The sequence below is a fragment of the Chiloscyllium punctatum genome, chromosome 4, assembly GCF_047496795.1.
Source record: "Chiloscyllium punctatum isolate Juve2018m chromosome 4, sChiPun1.3, whole genome shotgun sequence".
NCBI classification, from domain to species: Eukaryota; Metazoa; Chordata; class Chondrichthyes; order Orectolobiformes; family Hemiscylliidae; genus Chiloscyllium; species Chiloscyllium punctatum.
Genome location: NC_092742.1, coordinates 59,044,991 through 59,071,907, shown reverse-complemented (window position 1 = coordinate 59,071,907; position 26,917 = coordinate 59,044,991). Strand labels below are relative to the sequence as shown.

At 41.8% G+C, this 26,917-nt stretch overlaps 1 protein-coding gene across 1 annotated transcript in view; it reads left to right on the top strand.

Moving 5' to 3' along the window:
• ccdc175 (coiled-coil domain containing 175) overlaps positions 1 to 26,917 on the top strand; it is a 93,987-nt gene that overhangs the window by 10,866 nt on the left and 56,204 nt on the right. Inside the window, exons 4-6 of the mRNA XM_072568847.1 lie at positions 7,705 to 7,816; positions 22,065 to 22,200; positions 25,829 to 26,057. Of these exons, the coding sequence (XP_072424948.1) occupies positions 7,705 to 7,816; positions 22,065 to 22,200; positions 25,829 to 26,057 (477 nt within the window). The remainder of the gene's footprint in view (positions 1 to 7,704; positions 7,817 to 22,064; positions 22,201 to 25,828; positions 26,058 to 26,917) is intronic.

Sequence of the window (26,917 nt, the reverse complement as noted above, 5' to 3'; positions counted from 1 at the left end):
GAAATGTCAGTGATGGACCATGTAAAGATGAGAAAAGGATAGAAATTGAAGGCAAAATGGATTACTTTTTCCAATTCTGAACAACAGCAATAAGCAGTTCCAATGATGTCATTGATTTATCAGAGAAAGAGCTGTGAGAGATGACAAGGATCGTCCACATACTCCACAAAGATACAGGCATAATGAGGACTCACGTGAATAACTATAGCCACACCTTTGATTATGGTGGTTAAACGTAGAATTTTTAAAAGTGAGAATAAGCTCATTCTGGCAAAGCAGGGTAGGAACTGAGTGTGTTCTGACCATCCTGTTGGAAATGAACATGTAGGCGCATTGCACATTCATGTTGAATGGTAAGGGAACTCTGGCCAGGGACGTGGAGATTGTGGACCTAATGAAAAGCATCAGAATGAAAGTGGGAAGACAGTGCATGAGGAGAGAAAAAACATTAGTCAAGATAGAAAGAAATAAGTTCAACTGGTGTGAAATAAAGGTCTGTCTGCTCTGTCCTGTTAGTGGATTTTGGTAAGGAAGTAGGAGCAGCCTATCCAAGATTGGGGGATTGAGATTATTCCAGAGGACATGAGGCCAATGACTGTCTTGGGAACAGTGATGGCCGACAGGGTGATGAAAGTAAAGTTGAAATGCTGTCTGAAACTCTACCAGAGAGAAGCAGAACCTCTTCAAGGTGGGCATATCTGGAAGAGAATAAAGGCAGTGAGCCTGAAGCGTGGAGAGATAAGCTAGAGGAGGGTGGGGGTGGGGAGAGAGTAGCATAGAGTACAATGGGTAAGTGGGGGAGGAGATGAAGGTGATAGGTCAAGGAGGACAGGGTGGAGTGGATAGGTGGAAAAGAAGATAGGCAGGTCGGACAAGTCAAGGAGACAGTAACTGAGCTGGAAGCTTGAAACTAGGATGAGGTGTGGGAAGGGGAGATGAGGAAGCTGTTGAAGTCCACATTGATGCCCTGGGGTTGAAGTGTACCGAGGCGGAAGATGAGGCGTTCTTCCTCCAGGCGTCTGGTGGTGAGGGAGCGGCGGTGAAGGAGGCCCAGGACCTCCATGTCCTCGGCAGAGTGGAGGGGGAGTTGAAATGTTGGGCCACGGGGCGGTTTGGTTGATTGGTGCGGGTGTCTCGGAGATGTTCCCTAAAGTGCTCTGCTAGGAGGCGCCCAGTCTCCCCAATGTAGAGGAGACCGCATCGGGAGCAACGGATACAATAAATGATATTGGTGGATGTGCAGGTGAAACTTTGATGGATGTGGAAGGCTCCTTTAGGGCCTTGGATAGAGGTGAGGGAGGAGGTGTGGGCACAGGTTTTACAGTTCCTGCGGTGGCAGGGGAAAGTGCCAGAATGGGAGGGTGGGTCGTAGGGGGGTGTGGACCTGACCAGGTAGTCACGGAGGGAACGGTCTTTGCGGAAGGCGGAAAGGGGTGGGGAGGGAAATATATCCCTGGTGGTGGGGTCTTTTTGGAGGTGGCGGAAATGTCGGTGGATGATTTGGTTGATGCGAAGGTTTGTAGGGTGGAAGGTGAGCACCAGGGGCGTTCTGTCCTTGTTACGGTTGGAGGGGTGGGGTCTGAGGGCGGAGGTGCGGGATGTGGACGAGATGCGTTGGAGGGCATCTTTAACCACGTGGGAAGGGAAATTGCGGTCTCTAAAGAAGGAGGCCATCTGGTGTGTCCTATGGTGGAACTGGTCCTCCTGGGAGCAGATACGGCGGAGGCGGAGAAATTGGGAATACGGGATGGCATTTTTGCAAGAGATAGGGTGGGACGAGGTGTAATCCAGGTAGCTGTGGGAGTCAGTGGGTTTGTAAAAAATGTCTGTGTCAAGTCGGTCGTCACTAATGGAGATGGAGAGGTCCAGGAAGGGGAGCGAGGTGTCAGAGATAGTCCAGGTAAATTTCAGGCTTTTGCCCGAAACGTTGATTTCGCTGCTCGTTGGATGCTGCCTGAACTGCTGTGCTCTTCCAGCACCACTAATCCAGTATTTGATTTTCAGCATCTGCAGTAATTGTTTTTACCATATCTGGAAGAGAAATGATTTAACTCTATATTAAAAATAACATACTGTAGGTACTTGTGATCAGAAATATAAACAGAAAATGCTAAAGAAACTCCTCATCTGTGCTGAGAAAAACAATGTTAACATTTTGATATGACAAGGGAATCAGCACTTCCTTTTCTTAGTTCAAAGTTCACACAGTCTATTTCAGCACCTTAATCAAAAAAGAAATTAGATTTATGTGGCAGCTTTCATGATCACTGGATAGAGTCATAGAGATGTACAGCACAGAAACAGTCCCCTCGGTTCAAGTCATCCATGCCAAACAGATATCCTAAACTGATCTGGTCCAATTTGCCAGCACCTGGCCCATATCTCTCAAGCCCTTCCCATTCTGGTACTCATCCAGATGTGTTTTGAACATTGTAATTGTGCCAGCCTCCACCACTTCCTCTGGTAGAACATTCCATTCATGCACCACCCTGTATGAAAAAGTCTCCCCTTAGGTCCCTTTTAAATCTTTCCCCTCTCACCTTAAATCTACACCCACCCCACCCTGGGAGAAAGACCTTAGCCAATAACCCTATCCATGCCCCTCATGATTCATGATTTTTTGAATCTCTATAAGGTCAGCCTTCAGCCTCTGACGATCCAGAGAAAAAAGCCCCAGCCTAATCAGCCTGTCCCTATAGCTCAAACCCTCCAACCCTGGCAATATCCTTACCTGCATCCTTTCAAGTGTAAAAACATCTTTTCTATAGCAGGGAGATCAGAATTGAATGCAGTATTCCAAAAGTGGACTAACCAATGTCCTGTACAGCCATAACTTGACATCCCCACTCCTATACTCAATGCTCTGACCAATAAAGCCAACCACACCTCCTTCACTACCTTGCCTACCTGCGACTCCATCTTCAAGTCTGAAGCTGCACCCCAAGATCTCTTTGTTCAGCAACAATCCCCAAGATCCTACCAATAACTGTGTAAGTCCTGCCTGACTTGCCTTACCAAAAGGCAACATCTCACATTTATCTCAATTAAAATCCATTTGCCATTCTTCAACCCGTTGGCCATCTTATGGAGGTGCCAGGGGGTGAACAAAGTCAGAAGTCACACAACACCAGGTTATAGTCCAACAGGTTTATTTGAAATCACAACCTTTCAGAGAGCTACTCCTTTGCCAAGTGAAGTCTGACTTCATCCAAGGCAGGAGCAGCGCTCCGAAAGCTTGTGATCTCAAATAAACCTGTTGGACTATACCTGGTGTCATGTGACTTCTGACATTAGCCATCTGATCAAAAATCCCATTATACTCTGAGGTAACCTTCTTCACTGTCCACTACATCACCAATTTTGGTGTCACCTGCAAACTTATTAACTATATCTCCTATATTCACATCCAGATCATTTATATAAATGACAAAAAGCAGTGGACCCAACACTTCTGGTCACAACCCTCTACCACCACCCTCTGTCTTCTACCTTCATGCCAATTTTGTATCCAAATGATTAGCTCTCCCTTGATTCTATGTATTCTAACCTTGCTAACAAATCTACCACGCAGAACTTTGTCAAACGCCTTGATCAATCTTCTTTGTCACTTCTTCAAAAAACTCAATCAAGTTAGTGAGGTATGATATCCCATGAAGAAAGGCATGTTGACTATTCCTAATCAGTTCTTTCCAAATACATGTAAGTCCTGCCCCTCAGAATCCCTCCTAACATCAATTACTCATCACTGACTTCAGGCTCACTGATCTATAGTTACCTGGCTTTACCTCACTGCCTTTGTTGAATAATGGCACCATATTAGCTACTGTCCAGTCTTCCACCACCTCACCTGTGACTATTGATGATGCAGATATCTTAGCAAGAGGTCCATCTCAGCAATTACTTCCCGAGCTTCCCACAAAGTTCTAAGTTACACCTGATCAGGTCCCAGGGAGTTATCCTTCCTTATGTGTTTTAAGATTTCCAGCACCACCTCATCTGTAATATGGGCACTTTGAGATATCACTATTTATTTCTCCAAGTTCTCTAGCTTCCATATCCTTCTCCACAGTGAATGGACCAATTGGAAATGAAGATGGAGGCAATGACAAATTTACAGGAACCATTTACAGGCTGTGATGGGTGGCAGTTTTGGAAGGTAGAAAAACCGCAGACATGGTCAGGTAGATGGATTACCACCAGGAAAGGTAGGCAGGCTACGCAGGAGTCTTCTGTGGCGATGCTGTTTGGAAAATGTCAGGGGTTGTGGATTGTTCCTCATGTATTACTGACAGCTAGGTTACTGGTACCAAGACTGGCTCTACAATAATGTTAGGTATGTCAGCTTTCAAGCGATCAATAGTGATAGGGGACTCTCTGGTCGGGGGCACATACAGGTGTTTTTGCGACTGACAGTGAGACATCAGAATAATGTCTTGACTCCCTGGTGCCAGGGTCAAGGATGTCTCCGAGATGGTGCAGAATATTCTCAAAGGGCAGAGTTATCAGCAGGAGGTTGTTGTCCATGTTGGAACCAATGACATAGGAAGAGAGAGGGATGAGGTTCTGAAGAGAAAACATCAGAAATTAGGCAGGAGGTTAAAAAGTAGGTTCTCAAGGGTATTCATATTTAGATTACTCCTGGTGAGATTAAGAATAGGAGGATAGAGCAGATGAATGTGTGGTTGAGGAGCTGGTGCAGGGAGCAGGATGTGCACTTTTGGATCATTGGAATCGCTTCCAGGGTAGAAGTGATCTGTGTCAGAAGGACTGGTTGCACCTGAACCAGAAAGGGTTGAATATCCTTATGGGGAGATTTGCTAGTGCTACCCTTAAACTAGTAAGGGAGGGGACCCAAAGTGATAAATCTAAGATTGACAAGAGGATCGAGTCAAATAGTCAAGGCAGGCAAGAGTAAGGTAGGTCTGATAAATTAAGCTGCATTTACTTCAATGCAAGAGACCTGACGGGTAAGGCAGATGAATGCAGGGCATGGTGTGAACACGGGACTGGGATATCATAGCTATTACAGAAACGTGGCTCAGGGAAGGGCAGAGCTGGAAGCTTAATGTTCCAGGGCATAGATGCAATAGGAAGAATAGAAAGGGTGGGCAAGAGAGAGGGGGGAGTGGTGTTTTTGATTAAGGGTAACATTATGGCTGTATTTAGGGAGGATATTCCTAGGAATGCATCCAGTGAACTTATTTGGGTGTAACTGAGAAATAAGAAAGGGATGATCACCCTGTTAGGATTGTACTATAGGCAACCCCAATAATCAGCAGAAATTGAAAAGCAAATTTGTAAGGATATCTCAGATATCTGTAAGAATGATAGGGTTATAATGGTAGTGGATTTTAATTTTCTAAACATAGATTGAGACTGCCATAGTGTTAAGGGCTAGGATAGACGGGAATTTAAGTGTATACCAGAAAATTTTCTTATTGAGCTTGTGGATGTACCTACTAGTCAAGGAGCAAAACTTGACTTTTTCTTGGGAAATAAGGCAGGGTGAGTAATTAAGGTGTCAGTGGGGGACCATTTTGGGGTTAGTGATAATTCAATGAGTTTTTAAAATAGTTATGGAAAAGGTAGACCTGATCTAAAAGTTAAAGATCTAAATTGGAGTAAGGTTTTATTAGGCAAGAACTTTCAAAAGTTGGTTGGGAGAAGCTATTCACTGCTAACCGGATGGTTAGAAAGTGGGAGGCCTTCAAAACTAAGATAATGAGAGTCCAGAGGCAGTATGTTCATGTTAATGTGAAGGGCAAGGCTGGTAGGTGTAGGGAATGCTGGATAACTAGAGAAATTGAGGCTCTAGTCAAGGAAAAGGAGGAAGCATATATGAGGTAGAGACAGCTGGGATTGAGAGAATCCTCGAGGAGTATAAAAGCACTAGGAGTATATTTACAAGGGAAATCAGGAGGGCAAAGGGGGAACATAAGACAGCTGCAGCAAATAGAGTTAAGGAGAATCCAAAGAGATTCTACAAATGCATTAAGAGCAAAAGGGTAACTAGGGAGATAATAAGGCCCCTTAAGGATCAACAAGGCTGTCTACGTGTGGAACTGCAAGTGATGGGTATGATATGAAATGAGTATATCACGGATGACATGATGGTTTACGGCATTTTCCCAAATTACGTTTGTAGTTTTAGTTGCAGTGTAGGAACTGTGACAGTCAATTGTGTATTCTGTATCATAAAAGTTTACATGTCTAGGTCACTGCATCTCAATGGAATTTCCGTCAATTAAAATTGATAGGCAGAAAATCCTACAGAGCCTATTCACCAACATAATATTAATTTCTGATGCACAAAGCTCTGTATTTTGGAACTGATTTTTATAACCTCACAAATATAATAGAATCATAGAATCCCTACTGTGTGGAAGTAGCCCATTTGACCTATCAAGTCCACTTCAAACAGAATCGCACCCAGACCCAACCTTTCACCCTGTAACCCCCTACATTTTCCCATGGCTAATCTAACTTACCTGCACATCCCTGGACACTATTGGCAATTTTGCATGGCCAATCTACCTAACCCACACAATTTTGGACTGTGGGAGGAAACTGGAGCACCTGAAGGAAACCCACACAGACACGGGGAATATGCAAACTCCACTCTCACAGTTGCCTGAGGCTGGAATCGAACCTGGATTCCTGTGCAGCAGTGCTAACTACTGAGCCACTATGCTGGCAATCTCTCAAGTGCAATTCCATAGTGACAGCAGTATATTATTTTTGTGTTAGTATGGAGCAAAGCTTTTATGCTGGACCTGGCATAACAGATAGGAGAAAGTGAGGTCTGCAGATGCTGGAGCTCAGGGTCAAGAGTGTGTTGCTGGAAGAGCACAGTAGGTCAGGCAGTATCTGAGCAGCAGGAGAATCGATGTTTCGGGCCAGAGCCCTTCATCAGGAATGGCATAACAGGTGACTGATGCTCAAGTATAGGTCCTAAATTTAGGTGACATCTGTTTTAGAATTCCATACCTGATCCTGTGAGGTACATGGCCTCCATTCCTAAATTCCAAATCTCTGTGCATAAAAGCTCTGCACCTGAGATGCAAGCTCATATCATCTAAGCTCATATTGACATTGTCTTGGTGGAAGCATGTTTAATACACTGTGTGGGGCATACCATCCAGGACAGAAAGCTAACTCCACATGGAAAAGTAGTATATTTTATTTGGTTTAAAACATGAAAAATGATGCGTACTGTAACTTTAAACTCTGCATAATATTTAACCCTACGCTGTGTAGGGTTTAAAGTTACAGTTTAAATTTTTCATGTTTTAAACCAAATAAAATATACTACTTTTCCATGTGAAGTTAGAATTAGAATCCTTACAGTGTAGAAACAGACCCTTCAGACAATAAGTCCACACCGACCTTCCAAAGAGTAATCTACCCAGACCCATTCCGCTACCCTACATTTACCCATGACTAATGCACCTAACCTACACATCTCTGAACACTATGGGCAATTTGGCATGGCCAGTTCACCTAACCTGTGCATCTTTGGATTGTGGGAGGAAACCAGAGCATCCGGAGGAAATCCACACAGACACGGGGAGAATGTGCAAACTCCGCGCAGACAGTCACGCGAGGCTGGAATCGAGCCCAGGTCCTTGGTGCTGTGAGGCAGCAGTGTTAACCACTGAGCCACTATGCCACATTAAATAATGCTGTACAATGACATTTTTTTAGGAAGAAATTAGAAGGAATATTCTTGAAGTACTTGAAGTGGAAACGATTGAAGCCAGTAACCTTCGTCACAAATTGAATAATCTTCCTAATGAATTAATGCAACAAATGACAGGTAAGATGAGATGATGCTGCTTTGATACATTATATGTTAGTTATGACATTTGTCATAACAAGAATGTTTCAGGAAGTAATGTGGTAATAATTCATAGAATTTGCAAGTGCAAAAGCTACTGGTGGAAGTGGAGCTGCATCTCAATTCAAATAATAAAACCCATGGTATTCAACTTGATACTGAAACGCTGCAATTCTGACATGTAGGTAACAAGTGCTGGGATTATTCAGCAGATCGGCAGCATATGTTTGAAAAAGATTCAGAGTTAATGGGCAGTAATATACTGTAGTGATTCTAACATCGGGCCCTTCCTTCAGAGTTGATGCATCGAGTCTGATAAAGAGTGACTAGATTCAAAACATAAACTCTGCTTTCTCCATACAGATGCTGCCAGACCTACTGAGTTTCTCCAGCAATTTTTGCTTTGTTTCAGATCTCCAGCATCCACAGTTCTTTGTTTTGTTTTAGGTAAAAAAATAACTAGAAATAGATCACTTAGACTGAGTGGAATGTCTTTTGAAGGACATTGCAACTTTCAACATATTTTCCAGGGAAACAAGGGACTGATCTCCTAATGCAATTTATCTACAAAAAGTGCTGAGCATTGTGAAGGTTGATATAAGATGTAACTTGACTGCATTGTTTAAAGCAAAGTTCCCTTTTCTTTGCCAAATGCATTAGTTACCGGCTAAGAAATAGAGTTAGAGACAAAAACAAAATGCAAATGCTGGAATCCAAAGTAGACAAGCAGGAGGCTGGAAGAAATAGAGTTATAAAGCATAGAAACAGACTCTTCGGTCCAACCAGTCCATGCCAACCATAATCTCAAACTAAACTAGTCCCACCTGCCTCCCCTTGACGATATTCCTCCAAACATTTCTTATTCATGTATTTATCTAAATGTCTCTTAAACATTGTAACTGTATCCAAATTCATCACTCCTCTGAAAGTTCATTCCACAAACCATTCTATGTAAAAAAAAGTTGTCATTCTCAAATCTTTATCCTCTCACTTTTTTTTAAAAAATGCCCCTAGTCTTGAAATCCCCCACCCTGGAGAAAAGACACCTGCCATTCACCTTATCTATATTCCTCATGGTTTTATAAACCTCTATATGGTCATCCCTCAACCTCCTATGGTTCAGTGAAAAAGGCCCCAGCCTACTCAGCCTCTCGTTATAATTCAAACCCTCCATTCCCAGTAACATCCTGGCAAGTCTTTACTGAACCCTGTCCAACTTAATAGTTTAATCTATGCTCATTTTAGTTTATTTGTTTGGTAAATGTCTTAAAATGTCTTAAAAGTCTTCTCTTTTGGTAGTTTCCTTTGGTGGCTGGGAAATATCTCTCTCTCAAAAAGTTATTGATCTTTTACAGAGATTTTAAACATATAATTTCAGTGACTTGAGTAATAATGCAAGGCAAGTGGAAATGGTAGTGGGCTGAAAAGTCAGAGTCATGGTTGTTAACTGAACTGTGGTGTGTCCTCACATCGAGAATGCTTTCCTGTGAATAATAAATAAATTAGTAGATTACATGGAGTGATCTCTGTTTCAATTCGAAGGAATGTGTAGGGTCCAGGATGGTGGAAAAGGCAGAGGTGAATGAGCTGGTATTGTATCTCTTGTACTTCCATACAAGAATCCTTCTTTTGGAGAGAACGTATAAGAGTGATAGAAGAGTGGACTAGGATCCTACAAAGGGAATGTTTTTTCTGGAATTCTACAAAGAAATTAATTGATACGTTTGGAGTTGACATCTTAGTGGAGCTGGTGAATGATGATCCATTGAATGCAATACATGTTGAATGAAGTGCAATTCTTGTAAGTACTTATGTGGAAGGCTGTCTCTGTAGAATAGATGTAATGCCAATCAAGAAGTTAGAGAAATAGAGTGTAATTTTTACAGGCGACAGAATTTAACTATGTAAACATTGAAAGAACGTGGATGCTGTAAATCAGAAACAAATACATTTACTCTCCTTTCTCCCCAGATTCTGCCCAGAGCTGCTGAGATTTCCCAGCAATTTATATTTTTGTTTCAGTATTTAACTGTGTGTGTGTGTGTGTGAGAGACAAGGTGCAATTTCTTCACCCAGAGAGGGGTGAACCTTTGAAATTTATTTGTTACCATAGAAAGTAGTCAAGACCTAAACATTATATGATTTCAAGAACAAATTGGATATAGCACTTGGGGTTAAAGGGATCAAATGATATGGTCGAGTCAAAGAGGAAGAGGCTATGAGTTGGATGATCAGCCATGACCATAATGAATGGTGGAACCGGCTCGAAGGCCCAAATGGCCCAATATTTTCTATTTGTACATGTGATCAAGATAATTATGAAAGCCAGTGAGCTGTAATAGATTTTGGTTGACATCCTTTTCTTTGAAATAGAACTGCATAAAGGATCCAGAGAGGAGTTCAGAATAGCCTATCTGAAGGGAAGGGAGCGGTGGAAATTTGAAATATAGTTAGTTAAATTTTTGAGTTTGTTGTAATCATTCTTGCATAATCTTTTTTTTAATTTAAAACACCATCCAAAGTTAAGAATTAAGTTCAAGGGAAATGACCAATCTCTTTTGTCATTTCGTGAAAGCAGACGGAATTTGTTTGGCCAATATCTCATCTTTGAAACAATAATTTTCAAATTATCATTTCAAAGCTAGGTAGGAGGGTGAACTGTGAGGAGAATGTGGAAATGCTTCAGTATGATTTTATTTTATTTTATTGTCACATCTATTTGACATAGAATACAATAGAATACAATGAAAATCTTTCATTTGTCACGATGATATGGCACCATTTTGAGTAATAAGGGGGAAAAGAAAGATATATCTTGAAGAGAGTCCAGTCAGTCAGTCCTGGCACCTGTGCTGCCTTCCCTCCTCTTGGAAAAGCTGAGAGAGTGGGCAAATCATATCGGATGCAATATAGTATGGATAAATATAGGATTATCCACTTTGGTAGCAAAAGCAAAAAGGCAGATTATTATCTGACTGACAGTAGATTGGGGAAGGTGTATTGATACCTCGGTGTCCTTGTACAAATGTCGCTGAAAGTAAGCAAGCGGAGTAGCAGTGGGTAAAAAAGGAAAATGGTATGTTGGCCATCATAACATGAGGATTTGAGCACAAGTGCAGGGATGTCTTGCTGCCCCTCTACAAGACCTTGGTGAGACCTCGGTGGTGGGCAAGTTGTTGGAGGGATTCCTGAGCAACAGGATGTACATGAATTTGGAAAGGCAAGGACTGATTCGGGATAGTCAACATGGCTTTGTGTGTGGGAAATCCTGTCTCACAAACTTGATTGAGTTTTTTGATGAAGTAACAAAGACGATTGATGAGGCCAAAGCAGTAGATGTGATCTATATGGACTCCAGTAAGGCATTCGACAAGATTCCCCATGGGAGACTGATTAGCAAGGTTAGATCTCTTGGAATACAGGGAGAACTAGCCAGTTGGATACAGAACTGGCTCAAAGGTAGAAGACAGTGGGTGGTGGTGGAGGGTTGTTTTTCAGACTGGAGGCCCGTGACCATGACGTGCCACAAGGATCGGTGCTGAGCCCTCTACTTTTTGTCATTTACATAAATGATTTGGGTGCAAGCATAAGAGGTACAATTAGTAAGTTTGCAGATGACACCAAAATTGGAGGTGTAGTGGACAGCGAAGAGGGTTACCTCCGATTACAACAGGATCTTGACCAGATGGGCCAATGGGCTGAGAAGTGGCAGATGGAGTTTAATTCAGGTAAATGCAAGGTGCTGCATTTTGGGAAAGCAAATCTTAGCAGGACTTATACACGTAATGGTAAGGTCCTAGGGAGTGTTGATGAACAAAGAGACCTTGGAGTGCAGGTTCATAGCTCCTTGAAAGTGGAGTCGCAGGTAGATAGGATAGTGAAGAAGGCATTTGATATGCTTTCCTTTATTGGTCAGAGTATTGAGTACAGGAGTTGGGAAGTCATGTTGCGGCTGTACAGGACATTAGTTAGGCCACTGTTGGAATATTGCGTGCAATTCTGGTCTCCTTCCTATCAGAAAGATGTGAAACTTGAAAGGGTTCAGAAAAGATTTACAAGGATGTTGCCAGGGTTGGAGGATCTGAGCTACAGGGAGAGGCTGAACAGGCTGGGGCTGTTTTCCCTGGAGCGTCGGAGGCTGAGGGGTGACCTTATAGCAGTTTACAAAATTATGAGGGACATGGATAGGGTAAATAAGCAAAGTCTTTTCCCTGGGGTCGGGTAGTCCAGAACTAGAGGGCATAGGTTTAGGGTGAGAGGGGAAAGATATAAAAGAGACCTAAAGGGCAACCTTTTCACACAGAGGGTGGTACGTGTATGGAATGAGCTGCCAGAGGATGTGGTGGAGGCTGGTACAATTGCAACACTTAAGAGGCATTTGGATGGGTATATGACTAGGAAGGGTTTGGAAGGATATGGACCAGGTACTGGCAGGTGGGACTAGATTGTGTTGGGATATCTGGTCGGCATGGACGGGTTGGACCGAAGGGTCTGTTTCCATGCTGTACATCTCTATGACTCTATGACTGCATCTGGAATATTGTGTGCAGCTTTAGTTTCCATATGTGAGGAAGGACATTCCAGCTATGGAGGGAGTGCAATGAAGGTTTACCAGACTTATTCCTGGGATGGAAGGATTGGCATATGAAAAGAGACTGAATCAGTTAGGGCTATATTTAATGGAGTCTAGAATGAGGGGGGTAGGGTGGTTCTCATAGAAATATAGAATTCGAACAGGACGAGACAGGGTTAATGCAGGAAAGATGACCGGAGAGTCCAAAACCACGGATCACAGTCTAAGAATACAGGGTAGACCATTCAGCACTGAGATGCAGAGAAATCCCCTCTCCCAGAGAGTGGATAGTCTGTGGGACTCTGTGTTACCAAAAGGAGTGGATGCCAGAACCTTTTATGTTTTCAAGAAGCAGTTAAATGTAGTTCTTAGGGCTAACGAGATCAAAGAATATGGGGAGAAAATAGGAACGGGATACTGAGTTGGATGATGAGCTATGGTCATATTAAATAGTGGAGCAAGCTCGTAGAACAGAATACCCTATTCCTGCTGGGGGGGTGGGTTTCTGTGTTTCTGTAACATTTACAACTTCATCATTGTAGATACATCTGATTGCCAATGATTGCTTTAACCATTTTGAACAATAAGTTAACATGGTTAATGTCGGCTGTCCCTCATTTCAAGAATGATGCCTACTTAGAAACATGCTTTTCTCAGTGGATCTTCATATGATTGGACAGGCCAATTCATGACCTTCAGACCTTTGGTGGCTTGGGATCCAGGGTTTACTTCCTTTGGTTTCCTTCTGTGCTTCTACTCTGTAAGTAAGTAATTAAAGATTTCACATCGAAGTGATATTTTGCTGAGATTGAGTGTCTGTAAAGGGTATTGTGAGGATTTTTTCTTTTTTTTTGCTGATCATGATAAGGATCTTTCTAAATTGACTTATAAACAGTAGAGTTTTTGTTCATGTGTGATAAAGTTGTGTTTGCTTGTTATAAGTGACTATCATGAGAACCAAATTGTGAAAGTAAAAGATTTATAATCCATCAAGTTAGGCTTCATTCTGAGATCTGACTTGTCTAGTGTTACCATAACGAAGAGCTTAGTAACACGTCCTTTTGGTGACCTTATACACATTCACCAGATTTGATTATTTCTGTCACTGTCTCTCCCTGAGGTGCACAACCAGCATTTAGTTCAGTAACGTATCTTCGCTAACTGAACTTTAAAAAAGCCCTGACTGTGTAAACTGTTAAAGTCGTTTTTAAGTCTCTTTCCAGCTCTGGAAACCTGGACTGCCTCAAACAATTCTTTCCTTCTGTATGAAACTTCTTCTCAACTAAAGTTTGATTGGGATCTTGAGTTCGTAGATAGTTCAGTGTCATATGTATTATGTGATGTGTGAAGTATATATAGAATTTGGATTTTAAGTCAGTAGCCTGTGGGTTTTGTCTGGGTATTAAGGAGTTCAACAATTAACTTGTCAGATTTTCTGGAGTCATAATTTTAAAACAGTATGTATTAGAGAACAGCTGACTGGAAGTCTTCCTGAAATGATAATATAAGTTTGAGTTTCACCATGAGAGAGAGAGCAGCATTGAAAGGCATTAGCTTGCTCATAATTTGAAAGAATTAAGATTTATTTTTGTTTTCAAAAGACACAGATTGTAAAGCTTTATTTTGGTTCACAGAAGGCATGGCTAGGATTAGACATAAATGCAGTTTCCACCAGAGAGTTATTGAGAATATTTAGGAAATCGGTTACAAAAGTATAAGGGATTTGGTTAGAACCTAAAAGAGATTATTTGGCTGAGAAAATGTACTTATACAACTGAGTTCAAGAAAAAGGCTATCAAACTGCCAAGACAGGGAATTGAAATAAACAGTTAAGTTAAACCTATAGATATGATAGAGAAAGGAATTCCCTCTTGTATTTAAACAGTGTAAAGTGATGGTGTTGGGATAGATGGGATTTTACTCTGCTGTGTGTTTTGAGATCTTTAAAGATGTGTTATATGAAAACAACATTGTTAGTTGCACTTTATCTCAATTTCTTTTATATAATAAACTTCTGTTTTAATGCAAAAAACTAAATCTGTGGCATTATGCAATTATGTATCAGTGTAAGACTACTACGTTAACTACAGTCGGTTCTACTATGATGCACTTTTCTTCAATGCAATTGAATAATTTAGACCATTATTTGTAGAATACAAACCTTCCAAACCTGTATTGGCTATAACGCAATTCCGGTCCCATTGGTTTAAATGGTGCTGTTAGCAATTTTTTTTAACGCGGGATCACGCAGGAATTGAATTATCATGTTATATCAGATTAAAAATCACACAACACCAGGTTATAGTTGAACAGGTTTATTTGGAAGCACTAGCTTTTGGAACGCTGTTCCTTAATCAGGTGGTTGTGGAGTATAAGATCGTAAGACAGAATTTATAGCAAAAGTTTTCATGTGATGTAACTGAAATTATATATTGAAAAAGACCTGGATTGTTTGGTAAATCTCTCATCTTTTAGAATGACCATGTTGGTTTCAGTTCTTTCATATGTAAATCCCAGAACTTTTTTAAAGTTACATTCTCAAGTGAACTTGAACAATAGGTGCCATGTCGGCCCAGATAATGTATTGAAGGTGTGAGGTGCCCTGTGTGAAGCTGTCTGTGCCTCAATGTTCAGACTGATTCTAATCTAAAAAAGGGATTTACAGAATATATTCGCGCAATTTTTGAGCAAAACAAAATATAATACTGCAAGTACACATTCACCCCACAAACCTATATGTGTGTGTGTGTGTGTGTGTGTGCAGGGGGGTATGATGTCTGAGAGTGAGTGTATGTGTGTGAGTGTGAGTGTAAAAGAGTATAAGTCTGTGAAAGGCGTGTGTGAGTATGTATGTATGAGCATATGAGAGAGAGAGCTCTTGTGTATGAGAGAGGGTCTGCGTCATTGTATGGATCTGTAGGAGTATGTGTGTGTGTGTGTGTGTCTTTGGGGAGATGTGTGTGTGTCTGTCTCTCTGTCTGTAGGAGTGTCTGTGTTTGTGTCTGTGTGTGTGTGTGTGAGAGAGAGACTTTGCCACTGCACCTCTCGCAAGCTCCTCAATCATCTTGTGCACCAACTCTACAGCAGGCGCCACAACCTTGAAATTAAGATGGAGTCCACACTCTCATCCCGCACTCAGGATACAGCAGTACAGTTACAAAACTTTGCCAAACAGGCAGGGCAACAAAAGCACACCACGTACATGCAAAACAAGAACAAGAAATTAGAGAAACTTGGCACCACCACCAGCAGTAGCCAAGCCCGTCCTGGCACCACAGGGGAAGTCGATCGTCAACTTGTCCATCCATTCCTTTCAACAGGAAGAGATTGAAGTTCTTAGCAGGAGTCTCAATTTCTGCCCCATCACCAAAATGGACCCCATGGGTCTTGCAGCAGACATGGAGGAATTCATCAGACAAATGAGACTCACGGAATTCTTTCAAGATGCCAGCAGTGATCCCATTGAGCCCACCGAGGAACCGGAACAGTCATCACAGGGATTCGTAAAGGGGTGACCAAAGAAGAGTCAACTTACACCCCACCGGAGGGCCACTGCCCTGGGCTTGACATGTATGCTCAAACTGTCAGGAAATATATAAGTGCTGGATTCATCAGCTGCACCCACAAAGTAGAGCAAAACATCACCCATTCACAACGCAACGTCATCCATGCTCTCAAAATCAATCGCAACATTATCATCAAACTAGTAGCAAAAGGAGGAGCCATCATCATTCAGAATAGAACAGTTTACTGCAAGGAAGTGTACCGACAACTGAACAGCCAGAAGTACTACAGGCAACTACCGGCTGACCTGACCAAAGAACATACCTGTGAACTAAACACATTGATCAAGACTTCTGATCCAATCCTTCAGGGTTCCTTATGCGCCTTCATCCCACGTACTTCTCACATAGGTGACTTCTACTGCCTTCCAAAAATACACAAAGCCAATACACCAGGATGTCCCATTGTATCAGGCAATGGGACCCTGTGTGGGAACCTCTCTGGCTCTGTCAAAGGCACCTTGAAACCCATTGAACAGGGGACCCCCAGCTTCTGTCATGACACTACGGATTTCTTACAGAAACTCAGCACCCATGGACCAGTAGAACCAGGAACACTCCTTGTCACAATGGACATTTCTGCACTCTACACCAGCATCCCTCACAATGATGGCATCGCGGCAATAGCCTCAATACTCAACACCAACAACTGCCAATCTCCAAACACCATCCTACAACTCATCCGCTTTATCCTCAACCACAACATTTTCACCTTTGACAACCAGTTCTTTATCCAGACACACGGAACATCTAAGGGGACCAAATTTGCACCCCAATATGCCAACATTTTCATGCACAATTCGAACAAGACTTCTTCTCTTCGCAGGATGTCCAACCAACACTATGCACCAGTTCCTCTGGACCCATGGAGAGGAGTCACTGAAACAGCTACACAGTGATATCAACAAATTTCATCCCACCATCAAACTCACCATAAACTACTCTTTACTACCTGTCTTATACTTGGTCATGTGCATCTCCATCAAGGATGGGCACCTCAGCACCTCACTCTACCGCATACCCATGGATATTCTCACAATGCTACACTTCTCCAGCTTCCACCCTAAATGCATTAAAACAACCATTCCCTACAGACAAGCCCTATGCTTACACAGGATCTGTTCAGATGAGGAGGAGCGTGTTGAGCACTTGGAAATACTCAAGGGTGCCCTCATAAGAACAGGATACAATGTCAAATCATTGACTGCCAGTACCGACAGGCCACAGCAAGAAACCATAATGACCTCCTCAGGAGACAGACACAAGCTCTAACCAACAGGGTACCCTTCATTGTCCAGTGTTTTCCAGGAGCTGAAAAACTACACCATGTTCTTCGCAGCCTGCAACACATTATCAGTGAGGATGAGCACCTCACCAAGACCTTGCCCACACCTCCACTGCTCGCCTTTAAACAACCACCAAACCTCAAACAGATCATTGTTCATAGCAAACTGCCTGGCTTTCAGGACAACACCATACAACCTTGTCATGGTAGATGCTGCACAACGTGTCAGAGTGTGGACATGGATACCAACCTTACACGTGGGGACACCTCCCACCATGTACGTGGCAGGTACTCATGTGACTCAGCCAACATTATATATCTCATAACACTGCAGGCAAGGATGCACTGAGGTATGGTACATTGGCGAGACTAAGCAGAGGCTACGGCAACGGATGAATGGACACTACACAACAATTAACAGACAGGAGTGTTCCCTCCCAGCCAGAGAACACTTCAGTGGTCCGGGACATTCGACCTCAGACTTTCGGGTGACCGTCCTCCAAGGCGGACTTTGGGACAGGCAACAACGCAAAGTGGCCAAGCAGAGGCTGATAGCCAAGGTTGTTACTCATGGGGATGGCCTCAACCGGGACCTTGGGTCTTGTCACACTACAGGTGACCCGAACACGCATGCGCGCGTGCACACACACACACACACACGCAGACACACACACGCACACACACGCAGACCCTCTCTCATACATAAACTCTCTGTCATACAGTCACACATACACACCCACACACGTACCCTCTCACAGACGTATACCCCTCTACACTCATGCATAGACACATGCACACACACATACATTTGTGGAGTGAATTTAGTACTTGCAGAATTACTTTTTATTTTGTTCAAAAGCAGCATGAATCCACATAAGTCCCTTTTTTAGATGACAATCAGTCTGAACATTGGGACACAGACAGCGTCACACAGGGCACCTCACACCTTCAGTGCATTGTCTGGGCCGATGTGGCACCTATTGTCAAAATTCATTTGAGAATGTAACTTTACAAAAGTTCTGGGATTTACATATGAAAGAACTGAAACCAACATATTTATTCTAAAAGCTGAGAGATTTAACAAACAATCAAGGTCTTTTTCAATATGTAATTGCGGTTACATCACCACTGTAAACTTTTGCTATAAGTTCTGTTTCTTAAGATCTTAGACTCCACAACCACCTGATGAAGGAGCAGCGCTCCGAAAGCAAGTGCTTCCAAAAATACCTGTTGGACTATCACCTGGTGTTGTGTGATTTTTGTACACCTCGGCACCACCCAATCATTATGTTATATTGGAACAAACTGTAATTTTTTAAAAATCTATCAAGTCAGATCTGAGTCTGGGGTCTGACTTGTCCAGTAGCAACATCATACTGGATTAGTGGTGCTGGAAGAGCACAGCAGTTCAGGCAGCACCACTAATCCAGTATTTGGTTTTCAGCATCTAAATTAGATTACTTACAGTGTGGAAACAGGCCCTTCGGCCCAACAAGTCCACACCGCCCCGCCGAAGCACAACCCCCCATACCCCTACATCTACCTCTTACCTAACACTAAGGGCAATTTAGCATGGACCAATCCACCTGACCTGCACTGTGGGAGGAAACCGGAGCACCCGGAGGAAACCCACGCAGACACGGGGAGAACATGCAAACTCCACACAGTCAGTCGCCTGAGGCGGGAATTGAACCCGGGTCTCTGGCGCTGTGAGGCAGCAGTGCTATCCACTGTGCCACCGTGCCGCCCATTGTGCTGCAGTCATTGTTTTTACCCAGTAGCAACATCAGCTGAGATCATAACAAGGGGAAGTTAAACTTTGTAAGCATTGCCTCATTTAACTCTCCAAGTTGTTTATTTAGTCATTTAGCTTAGTTCACGTGTTTTCCTAAAAATTATGTCTGTAATCATTGTTCAAATGTAACTTTCTGATCTGTTAAGACAGATAAATCACATTCACAAAACAAAAACCAACAACTCATTTACCTCTAAATCCAAATTCATAAATGATGCTACAAAATACAAACAAAACATATCCTGCAAGTGACTGGGAATTAGTGAGACAACTTACTGAAGCACAGCAAGTGCAGGTCAGCGCTTAAAATGTTAAATCACTATTTGAGCTTTTGAAAGAACACATTGTACACATACAGGACCCAACAATGAAAATGTGTTTTAAAATAAGAGCCATCTTTTGTTGTCCGTAATGACCAACTAATCAGCCAGGAACCAAAAGAATGAATTCCAGGGGTCAACATGGGGCTGCATTGGAGACAGGACTGCCATCTAGCATCCTAGCATGTTAACATTAAATAAAGAACTCTAACTTTTTCAAATGTAAAGTGTGATTATTTCAAACTTTTGGAAACCTGAAGATAACTAGAAGAGTTATCCAAGTCATGGGAACTCATTAAAATTGAATCTTAATGCAAACTTAATTATTTCCAAGCCAAAACTGAACCAATCCCATTTGGCATTTATGTTTGCAGATTGTTATTAGATACTGGGGTGATCATGTTGAAACTTATAATATCATTAAATGGGTAGATAGGATAGATGAAGGTAAGATCTTTCCCCTGGTTGGGGAGTCTAGAGCTGGGGGGGGGGGGGGGGGGGGTGGCGGGGTGGTGGGGCGGGGGGGGGGTCACAATTTAAAAGTAAAGGTCCTGTCACCTAGGCCTGAGATGAGAACTTTATTATGAAGAGAATTGTGAATCTTTGGAAATCTCTACCACAAAGGGCTGTCGATGATTTTTTTTTCTTGTTGAGGATTTCTAACTACTAATGGCATACAGGATTGTGGGTATGGTGTGTAAAAAGATTGAAATGTTGAATCAGCTACAATCGTATTGAATGGTATAGCAGGCCAGTTGGGCTGAATGGCCTCCTCCTGTTTTTATGTTGAGGAAACTATCAAGTTTAATCTCTCTCATGTCCAGTGTCACTCAGGGACACTGACAGACATTCTCTTGAATCACCAGCTTCCAATGACTGAAGAACTCCTGCCAGAGGCAAATTGTGGCTTTTTAACCTTCCAGAAAAACCTCTGGCATGATCTTCATTGCCAGACAAATCCAAAAGAAATATCAAGAGTAACAGCAGGAGAGATTCTAATAAAAGCAAAATATTGCAGATGCTGGAAATTTGAAATAAAACTAGAAAACGCAGAAGACACTGTAGATCTTTCATGATTTATAGAGAGAGACAGACAGACAGTCAAGTCCAATGACCTTTCTTGAGAACCAGAAACTCTTCATTGCATTCAGAAATTTGAAATAACTCCACAGAGGCCAACATCCTTTCACCAAGCTACCCTTTATTTACACATGGAATGTCCTTGACACTGATCCAGCTTCCTGTGAGCCAGCCCTCAGAGCGAACAGAACCTCTGACACTCCTGTTTATTTTTGTCAGTCAAGGCTTCCTGATTGGATCAGATTAACCGCCCCAACCAAGGAATTCATATCCTATGAGGTCCAGCAGGCTGATCTCATTACAATTGCTACACAACCTGATCAAAGTGTTTAACTCAGTAAATTGCAAGACGTGGTGAATAGTGTCTCACATGATTTGATGTCCAGGAAATGTCATCACAATCATGCATCTCTCAGACCCCTTCAAATTCCAGACTGAGGTCAAGCAAGGCTAAATGATAGTCTTCATTTCAGCTACCATCTTTCTGATGGTGGCTATTGATTTCATGTTAGGCCATACCAGAATTCTAAAAAAAGTCTGTTTTAAGCTTGACCAGGTAGATATTGTTCCCGACGATGAGAAAACCAATAACCAAGTTAACATCACTTTGGATTATTTGTATAATGTAATTACGTCATGTAGTTACTATCCTGTTGAAGTACTGGGAGCATCTTCAAAGAAAGATCAGGTGTGAAAGGACCTTGGTCTAGCATGTTTGAAATATATTTATTCAGAGACTGCTGAGGTTGGAATATACAAAAATATTTTGACCACTTTGTTTGTTCAGTTTTGGATGTCAGCCGTCAACAACAGGCTCCATGCAGCAGACAGAAATGGCATTCTAGAAATGAATGTTTCAGGAAGTCTTACGGTTTATAGGACCATGTAAGAAATATGCTCTTCTTAATTTCTGTGGATTGGCGTTAAAACAGTTTCGTTCTTATGAATATTATTATCATACGTTTTTTTCAGTTAAGGGTAGACTTAATTCTTCTTTAAACTCCATTTGCTTTCTTTATGACTGTTGAGATCAGAAAGTACCTCTAGTTTTGTCTGGTGATCTCAGTGCGAAATATCTCTGTAAAATTGAGATATAATTGTTAATTTTGCAACGTATTTAAATCCATAACTTTTGGATCATAAGAGATGCTTTAGCAGTTGTTTTAGTCTTTAGCAGTTGTTTTGTTTTAAATTGACTTTTCAAAACAAATTTGACAACATTCCAAATGGTAAACTTTTAACTTTATTAATGACATGTCCAATTCAACTGTTATTTGCTTGTTATCCCTTACACTTGTGCTGGTAAATATATGTTGAAATATAGTTTTTGGATGGTGGAATTGTTATTAGCATCATCAGAACTAGGACAAAGGCAGTTCTTCACCATTTTCTGAGGTAATTTGAGATTCCAGAGCCATTTTAGCATTGTCCAAAGTTTTTTTTTAAAAGATATCCTCAATGTCGGGCATTTCTTTTTGCTAATTTGTTTTTGATGTCCTATGGGTTGAGAGGAGCTTTAAAAAAATGAACTTCTCAAATACAGAACTGATTGAAGCTTCTCTAAAATGTGTCCTTTTTCTTAAAGAGTAAAGCTGTTTCTTTTTTGCTTAGCCGCTATTCGTGCTGCCCGTGAGTCAAAAGCAACACACTTGAAAGAACTGCAGGCCAAAATTGAGACTTTGACACAACAAATTGAATCATTAGAGAAGGAATACAACAGGCTGGAAAAAGAAAATGCCTCCCTGTGGTAAGCACATGTTCATAATATGTCTTTCAGCAACATGCATTGTGCAGCATTGAACAACATATTCAGCACTTTGGGTGGTTCAAGTAAAAAATGTATTTTTTCCTCAAAGTTTCATGGGCCCCTACTGAGACAGTCATCAATCGTCGTAAAAACCCATCTAACTCACTCATGTCCTTTTAGAGAAGGAAATCGTGTTGATGGGTGGAGAGAAAAATATGCTTCCATAATGCATAGTTTTTAAATTAGAATGTGGAGAAGAGGGAAGTTGCCATGGGAAGGGTTGGGTGTGAGCATAATGTCAGCCTCTGTCAAAGCTGCTGCAATGACAATGAACGCCCTTTCCTTCATGGATTAAAGATGCGGAACTTGTCCCCTGTTGGTTAGATGTTGTTGCTTCTGAGTTTATCCTGCAGGAGAGAGAGAGAGATGGAAATATGTCAGTGAATGTTTGGATGATGTGCCTGCCATGCATAAATAGCAGTAAATATGTGCACGCTGTGAGTAGTGAATGTGACGCTTGCAGTAGTGCTTGTGTTTGAGAGTAAAGTGAAATTATCAATAGGAAGTATGAGTCATTATTGGTGGCAGTTGTTCTTAGTTAAGTGAAGTGGAGTAGTAAATTAAGCAACACCTACAGCCAGTGGTTCCATTGTCTCAGGTGGAGATGATTTCACAGTTGTTTGAGGTCAGTAAAGCTGTGCTGCTGCATCCAGGTATTCGGAGTTAATCTGCTTGGTTTGACTGCAACAGCTGTCTGTCTGCTTAGATATGATCTGGAGAGACATCCTGGCTCACTAGAGAAAGAGGGCATTTCCCTCACTTCTAGAATCAAAGCCCTCAGTACTTCAACCAGGAACCTGTGTTCTGTCCTGTTATGCCATTTCCAGTCACCTTTCCAGTCACTTGCAGTACCTGCTGGAATCCCAGTATACATTCACTTTCCCCTACCCTATCTCCCCTTGGTGCTGAACACTGCAAATTTAAATAAGTTGATGGAATGGGCAGTGCTATCAAATACCACTTAACAACAATAACCTGCTCACTGATGCTCAGTTCAAGTTCTGTAAGAACCACAAAGCTCCTGGCTATGTTGCAACCTTTGTTTATAAAGATGTACTAAGAGCTGAACTCAAGGTGAGGAGAGAATAACAGGTCTTAAAATCAAGGTAACATTTGACTGAGTACAGCATCAGGGAACCCTAACAAAATCTCTTCATTGGTGGAAGTCATATCCAACACAAATAAAAATGGCTCTGGTTGTCAGGGGCCAATCCTCACAGGCTCCACCTGTGTACCCTGAAGAAAATGGACAGGGGTCACATCATAGCCATGGCAATTGACAACATAGACCATACATTACACAGAATTTTAATACTTTGTTCTCTTTTTCCCTTCTTTCTTTCTTCTCATCTGACACAATATGCATGGCAAACTGTAACAAGCACCAGCTTAATAGATGGGAACCATTTACACTTTAGAGAACAAGTGAAAGGAGGAGTCCAAATGGTGAATTACTTGGTAAAATTGTACAGGAACCTGGACAGGGGACCTTTTCAAAAAAAAAGAATAAAAGTGTCCCAGCTCAGGTTGCAGTAAGTAACTTTGCAAGAAAGAATTCAATGTAGATGTCAAGCTCCCACATTACCATGGAAAGCTGCTGAATAAACAGAAAACACATGGAGGTGCACTGGATTTCCTCTGCAAGAAATGATGCCTCAGCATGAAAAGGTTCAGCTTCAATGTTTGCTGCAGTTTTGCACAGTGCTCAGAAACCATTCTTCCCAGCAAGAAACAAGTTGTCACCTCTATGAACATGATAATGACAATGATATAACCTCTGATAGCTAACATAGCAGCTCACACTAATGGCATAGAAGCTCAAACTGCTGTTTATTTGATTCAAAGTCCAATGTTGGCTAGGGCTTCCAAAACATCACATCATATCACTGCAATATTCTGTTTTGGAGCAGCAGAAGAGATGTGCTCAGAATCTTGAAGTATGACCTTGGCTTCAGGGTGAGCTACCTACTGTATTCACCCAAGGTGGAAGTATGTGTGCTTCCTTGCAATCTGTTTTGCTAAGGCCTTTCACAATGCCACACAATCCACATTAACATAGCACTATCTTCCCTCAGTGCCCAGAGGTAGTGGAGATCACCAACCAGTGCTATTTAAAGTGGTCTCTTTGGAAGCTTAGCATTCACCATAACAACAGCTATTAGGAATATATATTGTACAATCGCACTTAAATAATCAAGGACATGATATGAATATTCTGGGTGATGTTTTTAAAATCCTGTTGAATAATATTTCTGCATGAAATTAAGTTGAGTAACTTATTTCCTGTATTTACAGTGTAAGTGTTGATGGTTGTAGACAAGGGAGGACTGAAGGAAGGCAATCAAATTATATTAAAGATAGGAGTCTTGATAAATTCATGTACATTTGGTATAATGGAAATGAAAAGCATGGTTCAGATGAAGGGCATTCAAGTTGCTTTCAGCCAGAGCAGTTTGGAGCACTGGTGAACAACACTACTTCCGCTCTCTTGAGACAGCAGTGCTAACCACTGTGCTGCCCACAGTATCACGGACCCGGGTTCAATTCCAGCCTTGGGCGACTGTCTGTATGGAGTTTACACATTCTCCCCGTGTCTGTGTGGGTTTCTACTAGGTGCTCAGACACCTCTCACTGTCCAAAGATGCGCAGGTTAAGTGGATTATAAATGCTAAACACCTCAATGTCCAAGGGATGTGCAGACAAGGTTGGATGTAAATATGGGGTTACGGGGATAGGGTGAGGGGTTGGGTTGGATGGGATGCTGTTCAGAGGGTCGGTGTGGACTCGATGGGCTGAGTGGTTTCTATCTATACTTAAGGATTCTACGATTCTTCTGGACACTCCTCTTGTGGCAGGTGGATAATTGATTTGGGGTTAATGAACAAAGGGAGTGGACACTGGGGGAAACAGGGTTGTTGGTGGTGGGGTGTCAAACCAAGAGGCAAACCAAGGGTGGAAGAGATCAGAGCCAGTGGTGAAGAGAGGTGTGTTGCAGGGGTGGTGTCTGGGACTGAGGCCAAAGGTAGGGTTCGAGCTGTTGTATCCTGGAAAAAATGTGAGATTGAATTTTGTTGAGTTGCTGGGTTCTAGTCAGTAGGGATAGAGGCAATTGGGTGGTTAGTGGTCCTGGGGTAGAAGGGATCAGGGCAGGTATAGTTGGAAATATGAGGCCACTTGGGGTATGTTGCGGGGAACAACTTAATAATTATCCAGCAGTTAAACTAGGATCTTGATTCTTCAGTTTATCCTGGGTAACCATTAATGGAAGCCAAACACTCCTGAATTCTACGATGTTAAGGAGATGTTTGGAAGGTTGAGATGGAGGGGGATTGTGCTTTAAAACCTCCAATAGCCAATTCTCATGGAGTCGCAGTGTCTGGGATTCACAGGAACCTGAGAGGCAATTGTAGTCTGCCCTGCTCCAATGACTCTCTGGCCATCAGAATACACAGGTCAAAGTCTAGCAACAACATTACAAAGTAATTATTTCTGTGCCATTGACTACATTAGGATTAACCTTTTTTTTTCATCTATCATTGCTATTTTCTCTTGTCATTCCTTTTCTCAGTACTGTACGACAAAAGGCAGGAGTACAACATGCTGATGTTGTTGGCTTATTAAATACTGTGATGAACAAGCGAACCAGCGACCAAATTGCATTGAATGAAACATATGACAATATACGAGATGTTCAACAGAAAATTATTATTGTAAGGAAAGATATCTCAAATTTGAAACGTGATATAGATGAAAAACAGAGAAAGTTTGAAGCAGAAAGGGAAATCCTGACTGCAAAGGTAATTTCTTATTATATTCTAAATAAAAATGAAAATTACAAAATGTATTGAACAAGAAATTTAAATGCAGAAATTGTGGTTTTTAATGAAATAGGTTTCTGAGCATTTTATATGTCAGCCACCTCTAATTTTCTTTGTATTTGTACTCAGTGTGTCCCCACCTGCATGCACATCTAAAAGATTATATGAGTTTCAAGCACACACTTAGAAACTCCATTTACTGTAAATAGGTTCCTGCTATGGCCTGTCTGTTAACTATTGTTGGAAATCAGCATCACATTCAAAATGAGTCCATCTGCCAAATTACTACAAGGTATGTTAAACAAATGGCCAGGCATCTGGATGTTGAGATGACCTGATTATGGACGCTTGACTGAGCTACAAGATGGCTAATGTACTCAACCCAAAAAAGAGTATGTTTGCACATTTGTGAAGAGGAGTGCTAGCTTTATTTGATTGACAGTTTAATATAGAAAATAGGAGCAGCAATCAGGCCATTCAGCCCCTCAAGTCTGCTCCACAATTCATCAGGATCATGACTGATCATCCAACTCAATAGCGTATTCCCATATTTCGCTATATCCTTTGATCCCTTCAGCCCCAAGTGCTAAATCTAACATCAGCTTGAAATCATTTAATGCTTTGGTCTCAACCGCTTTCTACGGTGGCAAATTTCACAAGCTCACCACTCTCAGGGTGAAGAAATTTCTCCTCATTTCAGTACTTAACCCCACCATCAGCTACATCCTTCCTGCTACTATCGTGCTCAATCCCGTTAGAATTTTGTAGCTTTCTATGAGATCCCATCCCCCACCCTCCCCACATCCATCATTCTCTTGAATTCCAATGAATATATTCCT